The sequence below is a fragment of the Thalassophryne amazonica genome, chromosome 12 (genome assembly GCF_902500255.1).
Source record: "Thalassophryne amazonica chromosome 12, fThaAma1.1, whole genome shotgun sequence".
In the NCBI taxonomy this organism is placed as follows: Eukaryota; Metazoa; Chordata; class Actinopteri; order Batrachoidiformes; family Batrachoididae; genus Thalassophryne; species Thalassophryne amazonica.
The window spans coordinates 27,819,993-27,833,054 of NC_047114.1; the positions used below are offsets into that span (position 1 = coordinate 27,819,993).

At 41.6% G+C, this 13,062-nt stretch overlaps 1 protein-coding gene across 6 annotated transcripts in view; it reads left to right on the forward strand.

The window, feature by feature from the left end:
- Positions 1-13,062, forward strand: part of st3gal3b (ST3 beta-galactoside alpha-2,3-sialyltransferase 3b) — a 198,501-nt gene that overhangs the window by 169,076 nt on the left and 16,363 nt on the right. For all 6 annotated transcript variants that reach the window (XR_004563880.1, XR_004563881.1, XM_034182402.1 and 3 more), the window contains 2 exons: positions 5,660-5,806; positions 8,424-8,570. Coding sequence is in view for 4 of the 6 variants with exons in the window: in XM_034182402.1 (XP_034038293.1) it covers positions 5,660-5,806; positions 8,424-8,570 (294 nt within the window). In the remaining 2 variants the exon portion in view is untranslated. The remainder of the gene's footprint in view (positions 1-5,659; positions 5,807-8,423; positions 8,571-13,062) is intronic.

The window sequence follows — 13,062 nt, forward strand, 5'->3', positions numbered from 1 at the left end:
GGTTAGGTGGTCCTTGAGGGCCCATTTTGGAACGGCTGCGTAGGAGAGCTGGGAACCCAAAGACTAGAGCTGAGACACAGAACAGGAAAAACTGCTCCATAGAACAGAGCAGGATGAGGAGAATAACAGTCATGTGATCAGGAACGCTTGATGAGGCCACAATCTGACAGAGTAGAAGTGGCGGGGCTGAGTCTATATACAGATCCTGATTGGATGAAGTGCAGCTGGTGTGGCTCTGCTCAAACGCCAACCACCTGTCTCTACTCCTGTGATCTCACACACACACGCATGTGCATGCACACAATGAAGGTAAAATGTGCTGTTCAGGGAGCGGCGGAAGGTGTGGCAGATGATGGCCCAGGGGCAGATGTAATAGAGAACGCATAACCTTAGGAAGAAATGAAAGTGTCAAAGAAAACAAATTAAAAGGACAGAAGGATTGTTGATTAAAATAGACATGAATCATTAACAAAATGCTAATTGTTCTATTGTAATAAATCAAAGTGTAAAAGAATGCTAAAATCATGCCAGTCACGTCCAGTGATGACCTCAAATTAAAAGTGAAGACAGATGTTTTTAGTTGTAAAGCCGTGCAGAGCGCCATGCACTGTATGTCACTGCATTCTAAGCAGTTGTTTCTCCGTGTCGTTTTTTTTTTTTTTTTTTAACAGGTGTGTTAACAGCACATGCAGCGTTAAATCTAATGGAGTTGCATTTAGTCATAAAGAACTGGGGAATCAGACTTTCCCCCTCTGTTTATCAGTGGATCTGTGTCAGAGTCGAATGAATGGGAGAGGACCTGTCCACTATGAAATGTCCCTGGTGTAGTTTGGATTCTTTTGACAAATGCACACTTTCATGATCAGACAGAGGTTAACAGTCAGTCCACAGTGGAAGTTACATCCTGTTGCCTTGCAGTTGGTTATGCTTAGAGAACATGTAGCCAGTGCAAAATTTTGAGGGATTAATTAACTGAGCTTTTTGTCTGTAAAGAGCATCTCATCTGATTGAAACCATTTCTTGGTGTATTTGGGGAGGCTAGAGGAAGTCGCCGTTTTGAAAATTATAAAGCTGCAATCTTTCCTTATGTGCATAGGTCATATACCATCTTTTAACTTACACTTGTTTGCCATAGAAATAATTTCCAGCCTTCATTTTCACCTCTACTATAAAACCGTGCACTAACTTAAGATGTGTGCGAGGGCATATGTCACACTTTATGTCACTCTTGTTTTTTCATGATTGATTTTACTGTTCTCCAAGGGTCATTCAGTGACTCAAACTTTCTTGCATCATTGCCTGACTTGTAATTTAAATTCCCCAGTTACCTGTTTACTGTTTTTTGGACCTTTTTCCTTTCATGGTTCTTTGTTTCCATGGTGTGTGTGTGTGCGTGTGCGCACATGATCCAGAAATGTATATATTTATACTGTCAGCGAGAGGTGGAACGAAGTCACTGTCAAGTCATTCTCAAGTCAACAATCTGCAAGTCTCAATCAATCAAGTTTTATTTCTAAAGCGCTTTACAACAACCAAAGTTAATCAAAGTGCTACACACAGTTAAAAACAACCATAAGATAAAACATATACATCTAAAATATATTACAGTTGTCGATTTCCAGGGAGTCACAGCTCTATGTGTCAAAGGCCAGTTGAAACAAATGCATTTTCAGCCTGGCTTTGAACAGGGGCAGGGATGAGATGGAGCGTAACTCCAGAGGAAGAGAGTTCCAGAGTCTAGGACCTGCGACGGCAAAGGCACGATCGCCCCACTGTCTATACCTCAACCTTGGAACCACCAGCAGGTGTCTCAAGTCAGCTTGCAAACAATTGGTGGTCATTATGACTTGAGACTTGACTTGGGACTTGCTGATTGATAACTTGAGAGTGACTTGATGGTGACTTCATCCCACCTCTGCTGTCAGCAGTTCAAGCTCCCTTATTTAACAAAAAGATCATCTTATTTCACAAATAGGACTTCTAAAGCCATCATCTACTGTTAATGTTGATTTTCTGTTGTCATTTTTCTATTGCAATATTTTATGGAGTGCAAGTTACATTTTTTTTTTTTTTTTTTTAACTACAGTAGTATGGGGGTACTGCAACTTATACTCTGTTTATTTAATTTTGGTTATTTATTAGATATCTGTTTTGGAATGACTTCATGTCAAGTGATCCATTACTTTGGGAGACTTGGACAAGATGTCTCACTTGCTACAACATTTTGGTTGTGGCGCATTGCTCAATGGCATGATCCAACATGTGGGTGCTACAGTGCCGGGTACCCCAAAGGCTGGAGAAGGCCAAGGGGATGCCCAAGTTTCTCCTGGATACAGCGGAGATGGTAGTTTTCAGACATAGACTGGTTATGCATTTGGATGGTTGCCATCCAGAACCAAATTCTGTTTTGTAATGTGATTGATGTGATGGTGCTATGGATCAACACATTTTGTCAGGCATGACCTAACCTGTTTTGACCATTTATTTTAAGTACTCCACCCCTAACAAAAAAATAAATGTTTTTAGTGGGGTATACATGAATGGGACCAGAAGCAGTATAAAGTGTGACAGTCAGTCTTCTGCTGACCAGCTCCTCTGGTGGACTGGACAGGAGCTCATTGTTTTCCTTCATGGATGCTGTCAAAGCCGTGTGAACTGTTACCATTCACTTTTCTAGTCTATCCAAACTGATCCAAAGGTTTGAGCTAGTGACCTGGAAACCACGACTGTTAACACCACCCACATCCCACTCCCTCACATGTGCTCCCTGAGACTCTTCAATCCTTACATGCTAATTGCTCTGAGATTTCTCCAAACCACCTGGATGTTGTCATTTGTCTGCATATCTTCAAAGAGATTCCCACCCCATGGAAGTTATCTGTGTACATGCAGAGTCATCGCAGTCTAAAGTCAGGGGTGTGTGCTATGTGTCATTACCTTCTGTCTCCTTCTTTCAAAAAAAAAAATGCTTTGCTCTCTTTATTCAGCACACACACACACATCCAAACAGTGTTGCTAAATAGATTCCTGGCAAACATAAGTTGTGTTGACAGGAGAGATGAGCTGCTGTTCCTGTTAGAGCTTGCCGACAGCACAGAGCTGGGCCGTGGTTCAAAAAGAGCCGCCACTGTTGTAGCCACAAAGCCAGCAGGATTGTTGTCGCTGCCACTGCCAACACGCGCAAACCAAACACCGGCGCATGCACACTCATGCATTGCCATATCAAAGGCAGCCAGGCTTGAATATTTGAACAGGTGATTCCTATTTCATTCTGCTGACCCCATTGGCTTTGTGCCTTTTAGGAAATCATTGTAAGGCCACGCACTACTATTTTGCTTTATTTACTTTTTTAATTTCACAGGGCTCAGATGTAATGCTGACTATAACAAATGATTTGTTGGAGTTCCAGCCTTGTCTTTGGACAGAAATCAAATTTTTGTCCACTCTTCTTTGCAAGTCTCAAGCTTTTTCAGATGCCATGATGATTCCATTGGTGTGTGTGTGTGTGTGTGTGTGTGTGTGTGTGTGTGTGTGTGTGTGTGTGTGTGTGTGTGTGTGTGTGTGTGTGTGTGTGTGTGTGTGTGTGTGTGTGTGTGTGTGTGTGTGTGTGTGTGTGGTGTGTGTGTGTGTGTGTGTGTGTGTGTGTGTGTGTGTTTTAATGCCCAGCCTCAAATTTTCAGTCGATTGAGATGTGAACTCTGATCAAGTTTTACAAGTCAATCATATCATTGGTTATGAACTGTTCTGGTGCGTAATTAGGGATATTTTCTTACTGGAATGCAATTTTCCCCCAGGTTCTGTTTTTGGAGGCACTAAGGCTTTGATCAGACTGGCAGTTCAAAGTCGATGTATTGCATATCCTCTTCAAATCTGATCTCACTGATTGTCCACATGATATATCAGTTGACCAGATCTGATCTGTGTATACATGTGGCAGTCCTGCTTTTTCTCTAATCCACATCAATTGCTATAGTATTGCAGTCACACTCATGGAAAGTGTCAGAATGTTGTTGGTGTCACTCCAACTTTTACTTTTCCCAAATACTGTGAATAAAAATGGAGCTCTGACTGACAGGATCTGAATTGTAAAAATAATTGCAGCTAATGCTGAGTTAATACGTATTGATGCATTTGTGCTGCTGTCATACAAAGATTGATTTTGCCCTAACTTGCTTTTAAAATGCAGTCACAGAAGACAAGGTGCAGTAAAAGGCATTAATGATCTGGAAAGACTGAGCAGCTGCACAACTCTGAAGCGCTCCTCGGTGTACACACGCACAGTTGTTGTGTGTGTCGTTCATGTCCAACGAGTACAGTCCACATAATTTGTCCTTGATATGACTTTATTCCACAATCTATTTTGTGACTTTATTTAGCCATTTGTTTTTTACATAGGATGTTACAAGTTGGATATTTGTGTTCATACGGGTGCTTTTTATAAATTCACTGGCTCGTTTAGCTGTGTAGTCAGACCCAAGCAGATTTGTAAAAGTGTAATTGGAATTGTATTTTAAACCACCCATGAATGAGGCTTTGAACAGATTTTATTTTGGGGGGTGGGCTCTTGAGTATTTATACTTGCATTATGGAATAAATTTTTGGGGATTACCTTTGCTGAATTTGTTCTAAAATCTCATGCACCTAGCAACATTCCAGGCCTGTTTTAGAAATGTGCTCAGTCTAACACTCTGTGCCTGTTCAGGTATGACTCGAGTTGTAATGGAGCATGTCATTAAAGTTATATAATTTGGTTCAGGTGTTGTGGCATGCCGGTTTGACATGTCACGATAGCGACTGATGATGATTGCCTTGTGCAAAAAGACCAGAGACTCCCAGAACACCCTCAGGTCAAGGTGTGATTTGTAGCATTTCCTTTCAAGTGCCATATTAACCTTGCATGTTAGTAAAGTAGGCCATGAATGCAATGCTGTTTAGGATTTTTCTTTCTTTTTTTTTTTTTTTTTTACCTTCCTGGAACTCTAACTGCAGATGAGGACTTTTAAGTTATTTTCTTTTTCCCCCAGATTCAGACCATATTAATCGGATTTTGCCTTGTATTGTTTGGTTTTTGCCTCAGGGATATGGTGCAATGCTAAAATTGATTTATTTATTTTTAATCAAAGATAAGAGTACAACAAGTTAGTTATTTGCTGAAATTTAAAAAAATATAACAAATACATAGTTAAACAAGACTGTAGTTGTTTAAAGTTGGAACAAATAACTGTATTAAATAATATAGAGCAAATTGGTCACAATATTAATGCTCCCAACAAATGATTCCTGCAAATGATGGCGCTTTAACGATGGGAACACACACTCCCATTTCCAGAGTCTGCTGCTACTATACTAGGATTGTAATTACTGCTACACTGTGAGCTCCCACCCCCATGTCTTTCATTAAAGGTCCCAAATCCATTTCCTCCATCAGTGCTTGTATGGATCTGGTTTCTGGTTGACTTCTGTGTTTTATGTCAGTGTTACAGAGGATAATCTGGCTTTGGTGTGTGGATTGGCTGCCCTCAGCAGACATGACGTGAATCGACGTGACTCTTGCCAAACTGAATAAAACAAACCTGCTGTTAATTTAATTAATTAATTTTTTCCCCCTGTTTTGTATTTTCTCTCCATATCCTTGTCATTTCCTGACTAACTCATCCAGAGAGGCGTAGAAGGGTTTTGGAAGTCTGTGGCCCACTACGTGCCTAGAGACCCAGTTGAGATGAGAATCCTAAATCCCTACTTCATCCAGGAGGCTGCCTTCCAATTCATAGGCCTACCCTTCAATAATGGGTTGATGGGCAAAGGGGTGAGTTTAAAATACACAATGTGCTTTCATAAATGTTTTGTCAGTCTGCATTAACTGAAAATTTAGGGTCGAGTCTAACATATGCCTTCTGACAAATGTCTCCTTTTAAGAAAATCATTTAGTTCCACTCCACCAAAAAGTTGTAAGTGGTTATACAACAGAAAAAATGTTCTCCTGTGTACATTCTGTCCAATCACAGCCCATGTTAAACATGGCACAAAGAAGTGCACAGTGGAGTGGTAAGGTTCGACCATGCCTGTGTGGGTGTGTTTGTTTAAAAATGAAGTGTGGTCAAAGGCAGTGCCGAATCCGGTATTGTCTAAGAGCAGAACATTATTGCACAAAAAAACCCCAGTAAAAACCTAGCTTTTAATTGATGCAACACTCAGGCACACCTCACGTAAGTGGATTCATTATGTACATAAACCCTGCTTCCATACACAATGACACTAAATTTAAAATGAGCATTAAAGGAAATAAAAGGAAGCGCTCATGCTATAATGGAACAATGTAATAATTGTAGTAAGCAGCATATTGTTATCCTGCTTTTGTTCACGCTCAGTGCTGGCCATGGCTGGAGCTGTCTGGAGATTGGGTGCACAGGCAACACACGGGGTCCAGACTTTAAAAGTAGTTTGAAATAAAAATGTACACTGCTGATAATACATCATTAAGATGTGTAATAACCCATGTGTTGATGCAAAAACACACTACTGACTCTAATCGCACATTAACATCATCAGAAAAATAAAGCTGGTTCAGTCAGTCTGCATCAAAGCGCGCCACATTGTTTCCAGTTAGAGTGAACAGTTTTTAACTTACCTTAAAAATACTGCAAGTGCACATTTATTCATGATATTGCATGTGAAATCGGTTGCAAAGACCAGCTGCACCTTAAATGCACATTAGTCTACAATCTTCACACACACACCAGTGGATGCAAAGGGTGTTACTTCAAATGTCAAAATAGTCATTACACTTCCAGCATTGTCTTTTTTTTTTTTTTTTTTTTTGTGTCTGATTCCACATGTGCAATCAGATGATGCAATCATGGTTTAAAAGCAATAACAGATGACACTGTTTTCTTGATATGTCCACAACACACCTATGACTAATTGGATGACTTCAGCCAGTCCTTTTGCATCTGCCACCCTAGTTTGTGCTTGGTTTATCCATCCATACATTTTCTATACCCGCTTACTCCAATCAAGGGTCATGGGGACTGGAGTTTATCACAGCAGTCACAAAGCATGAGGTGGGGTACACACTGGATGGGATGCCAGTCTATCACAGTGCCACATATAGACAGATACATTCACACCTGCACGCACACCTGTGGACAATTTAAAGTTTCCATGGGAAGCGATCCCATGACCTTCTTGCTGTGAGGCAGCAGTGCTAACCACTAAGGCACCGTGCTGCCCTGCTTGGATTATGTGCTGTTTAAATATCAGTGTGTAGTCAAACATGCACCAAATGGATTTGTGGCACAAATTGTCTATCAATGCGCCTATAGGTCATGAAGATGGAGCCCTGTTAGCATTTAGGATTTGTCGTGGTTGTCTGGGTGGCTTCCCTCACAAGCCTCCTCCTTGCACAGCCACTCAGGCTTTGTCTGCCTTCTCCACACAGATTTAAATCATGTAGAGATGTCTGTTTTCACAAAGTTTAAAGAGCATACTTCTAAAAATGTAACTAATAGAGACTTCTGCATGCTGCGGTACATAATTGCATGTGTGTGCGATTTTTGTTTTTTGATGTAGGTGTGCATGTGTGTTCTTGTTTGGAAGCATGCAGGGGAATGTTGTTGGAGATGTGGAGGGGACATGAGGTGTGTATCACCGTAACTTTGCCCTCTGGGGCCACCAGAACACCCCTACGTGAACTCTGCTCTCCAACATGTGTTCAACATGTGGCCTGTGTGTGTGTGCGCAATAATTCTACAATACAGACTGTACACGTGTATGGTCCAAACACATTGCCTGTCTCTCCGCTGACCACTGTAGTGTATGTTTATGTGTGCAGAAATTAATGAGCAGGTCAATTTATTACACTGGTGTTTATGTTGAGTGTGTATGTGCTGGCGTGTAAATTAATGTGCATTAGAACACACAGTAGGGGGTTGGCCAGCTGCTGGTTCAACTCCACCAACCCTGAGGGCTGCAAATCAGGGTAATGATTTAAATGGGGCCTCCCTCCATTCTTTCTCCTGCACCCACTTTTTTTTCCTGACGCACGCACACACAGAGAGCGTCTGTACCTCCCAGATCCCAGGCAGCCCAGGGCGTTTAGGAAGCTGGATTTAACCCTGTAGATCACTGTGTCATAGCCGGGGTCTGCAGGGGTCGCGTCTCAAAGGTAATACTTAATCACCAACATCTCAGATTCAGTTAGCACCAGTGGGCCAGAACAAAGGCAGAGGTAGAAAGAAAGAAAGGAGCAGCAAGCTGATGCACATCAGTGTCAAAAAGCACTACATTCTACACACAGTGCATGTTTTAGTTAATGTTCAGTTCTGTGTTCTTCACGGTGTGTGTATTATCTCATCTATAGATGCGATTGGTGCAAGTGCTGTAAAGATCTGACTGCTTGAATTTGTTTTTGTTTTATTTTAAAGAACATTCCAACTTTGGGGACAGTTGCTATAACAATGGCACTGCATAACTGTGATGAGGTGGCCGTGGCTGGTTTCGGCTATGATATGAACAAGCCCTACGCGCCCCTGCACTACTACGAGACGGTAAAGATGTCCGCCATTAAAGAGGTGAGTGGCTTTGCACTACGTCGCCTTCAGTACAATGTCAGTAAAATAGTTTTACTGAGAGGTGAAATTCCAGAAAGAAGCAAGATAATGTTCAGATTTACTGAAAGGAGAAATTAATAAAAAAGAATAGTGAAATGATTAAAGTCCCAAGGATTAGCACTGCACCAATGGGCTTCTGGGTCTGTATCGGACTTATTTCTTTTTCTGCATCATTTCATAAAATAACCCCCCAACACACACACACGCACACGTGTGCGCACACACAGGTTGTTCTGTCCTTTGCACAAGGGTTTTTATTTTTTATTACAGTCAAAGAATGTTTATTTGTGCAAAAATGAATGAATTGTGTTTGATTCCTAGTCATGATACCATCTGTGTTCTTGCCCAAAATACTTTATCAGGATTATTCACTCAGCTGTAAATGGCTACCAGACATCAAAGGCAAAATATTCAAGCAGGAAACATGAGTCGTGTCCATTGGGAATAATGGACTTGTTCTCTGCACGCTTTGAAATCCAGTGATGAGCACCATCACCAACGGGCCTCATGGTCTATGTAGGACCTACTTCTTCTTCTAGTGAAAGTGAAAAGATTGTAAACAGAGAAACTGATTAATTTAGATCACATATATGGTAAATACTGCTACAGCTGGATCCATATGTATTTGGACAGTGACTTTTTTTTTTTGCGCATGTACGCCACCATAATGGAGGGTAGCTTTATTTGCATTAATTCAGACGGTTTAGTAAAAGTATCATTTTAACTATTAACAAAGAAAAACAAAACTTTTATTTATACCCCTGCAAACAAAAATTTAAGGAAGTGCCAGGGGACCGTGTGTAGAAATCATCATGTGTGCCTACAGATCTGTTGATCTGTCACCATCATGATCTGTCATCAGTTCATGAGCTAAAATGTAGCAGCGTCATCCACAGGTGGCTCTAAGATGGCCAACAGTATGCCCCTTAATAACGGTTTCTACAACACACGTTTATCCATGCCCTCCACTGGGATCTAATACTTTTAGTTCACAGCGCTACTATAATGCAAGATGTGCCTATTGTTCTTGTTACTCAGTTTGTTTAAGGTTGAAACACGTGTTGTATGTGACAGTTTGCAGTGATGTCTCTGACCAGCCTGGGCATTAATTTGTAACAACCCCAATTCCAATGAAGTTGGGATGTTGTGTAAAATGTAAATTAAAACGGAATACAATGATTTGCAAATCCTCTTGTAACCTGTCGCCCAGACCTGTTGCCCATTGCAAATGTGTGGTACATTATGAAGCGGAAAATGCGACAACGGAGACCCTGGACTGTTGAACAACTAAAGTCGTACATCAAGCAAGAATGGGAAAGAATTCCACCTACAAAGCTTCAACAATTAGTGTCCTCAGTTCCCAAATGCTTATTGAGTGTTGTTAGAAGGAAAGGTGATGTAACACTGTGGTAAACATACCACTGTCCCAGCTTTTTTGAAATGTGTTGCAGTCATCCATTTTAAAATGAGCAAATATTTGCACAAAAACAAAAAAGTCTATCAGTTTGAACATTAAATATCTTGTCTTTGTGGTGTATTCAATTGAATATTGTCAGGGTGGGCCGGAGCCCGGCGCCCAGAGAGGGTGGACCCACAATGCAAACTCCCAGACCAGGCTTTGGAGTAAAAGTAGTTGTCGTGTTTATTCCAGGCTGGGATTCGGTACACAGGTTGTCAGGCAGCGGAGCAGAGGTACAGACAGGGTTTGGCAAAAACGCATTCATATCCAGGCAGTGGTCGGAGGCACGAGCAAACACTGACATCAGGGCTGAGGCAAAAGGCGCGGTCGAGAAACACAGAGCAAGACAGTGGTACACGGCAAGACAAATCAGGACTGAATACAAGAAGGGTAGAATGTGTGCTAGAAGCAACAACAAACTGGCGAGGGACTGTGAGACTGTGAGGGTTTAAATGATGGTGGACTAATTGGTGTGAAATGAGAGACAGGTGGTGTTAACGAGGTGCACGTGTGGAGCAATCTTGAAAGGGGCGTGGCTAGTGGACCAAGCTAAAACATGTTGCAAGATAGTGAGGAAGGACAACACAAGGTTGAGTGAGGTAAGACACAATTGGATTCATTATTTGTCATCCAATATTTCTCTATGTTGGACTCCTTACCATCCATCCATCCATCCATCCATCCTCTTCCACTTTATCCGGAGTCGAGTCGCGGGGGCAGCAGCTCAAGCAAAGCTGCCCAGACCTCCCGATCCACACACACCTCCCCCAGCTCCTCCGGGGGAACCCCAAGGCGTTCCCAAGCCAGCCGAGAGATGTAGTCCCTCCAGCGTGTCCTGGGTCTTCCCCGGGGCCTCCTCCCAATGGGACGTGCCCGGAACACCTCTCCAGCGAGGCGTCCAGGGGCATCCGGAAAAGATGCCCGAGCCACCTCAACTGACTCCTTTACCATCCATTATTTGTATAATATTATATATATATATATATATATATATATATATATATATATATATATATATATATATATATATATATATAATTTTTTTTTTTTATTGTAAGGTTACTTTAGTCAGAGCGTGTTTCTGTGTGACTCCTTGATATGTGTTCCATGTCTGCCCTCTTACTGGACCCCTAATCTTGCCGTTGTTGAGAGAGGATGAGAAACACAAATCCCATATGACATAATATTGGCCTTGGTGCTTTGCACCTCCACAAGAGTGCATGGCCTCCTTGATTTTGTGACTGGGAAGTAAGGATCGTGTGTGGCTGTGGTGGTGGAGATGGAGCAGAGCAGTGACTTTTTCCAGCACAGTATCCCTCAAAATATTAAGTACACTTTTTAATGGAGAGCAGCACAAAGGGTGCAGATTAGATGTTTAACAGATTTGCTGCCTTTTACAGAGAATGTTTGAAATCATAGCCAGGATTTGTGAATTTATAACACTGGTCAAAAAACAAAATTTTCCTGCGTGGGCTTTGAGACCTGATTCAGAGTAATTTTGGGATGCTGAATCCCAATCTGACCTCAGATTGTCTCTATCACATCACGCTTTTTTGCAGTCTGCATGTTCCGTATTGATGGATTACACAAAAGCTGTTCATTCATTCACGAGTTTGATGCCACTAATCTTGCACAAAAGCAGCTTGTAAAACATTGCTTTTAAACCAGGTTTGCGAAATATCAACAAGATCCATAATATCGTTTATGGCGCCAACGAGGTGTGCGAGACTGCAGCTTTTCCTTTAATGCTTGATACGAGAAATATGTTTTCATATCTCAAAAACGTGATGTGACTGGCAAAAACTAAGACCAGATTTGGTGTTTGCGCCCCCCAATTACCCAAAATCCTTTGAAAAACTCCATGCAAGAAAAATCGTGTAATAAAATCACCAACGCGGGGGGGGGGGGGGGGGGGGGGCCTTGGGGTCAGTCATAGACTGTGCCAAAATTTTGTGTTCCTAGCTCAAGTAATATAGGTGGAGTCAAAATACAATGCCTGCACTAACCCTATGTCCTAATCAGTACACAAATTAGGTTTCTGTTGCTATCATCATCTCCCCTCCTTCCCCATTCCCTCCACCTTGGACTAAATGTATGCCAAGTTTGGTTAGTTTGAGTCAAAAGTACTTGAAAATATAGAGGCAAAAGTACAGACTGACAGTTGTCTGGACTTTGTCCAGGTTCAGTTTTTGCTGGTGCTGCTTTCACTGATAGTTTGTTGCTGCCTGATGCTGCGGAAGACGCTGCAACATTAATGTCTGTTCACTTGAAGTGCTCGTGCCACACGCAACAAGCCCAGGAAGAAACGATAACAAAGGCATTAAGCACGACTTGGTGCTCATTTGAATCTATTCAAAAATCCACCACCACACACACACACACACACACACACACACACACACACACACACACACACACACACACACTTTAAGCTTTATTAGCTGTGACCAGAATAATTGGTGTGATATTCCAGCTGATTTAGTCCACAGGATTTGTGATGACATTCCTCAAGTCTGTGTTTGATCTAAAAAATAAACTGCAACAAAGAGAGTTTACTTTTAATGTTGATGGTGAGGGAATCAATGTAATTACAGAATTTTTATATTTCTTCATCTATTTTTGTCTTTTTAGCACTTAATAAATTAAAAACTGTGAAATAATGCACCTTTTTTTACTACCTAACAGCAGCAAGGAAAATTCAGTTAATAAAACTAACTGAAAGTCAAATATAAGATTGAGAGACTCGAAGTCGACATGTTCCATTTTTGCAGAACAGAAATGGTTGTGGTCTTTCAGCAGTCAGTGTGGCAGTGTTGACATGCTTACGGTTAGTGTGCACTTTGAACAGTCATTTTCTAAATGCTGTCCTGACAGATCTGTCTCCTCCCCATCAGTCACATATTCCTCTCTGTTTATGCTGAAGCCCAGCAGAATCAAAGATGTCACCCGTCTGTGGCGTGTGTAAACCGTGAGTTCGGTATGATGATAACCTTT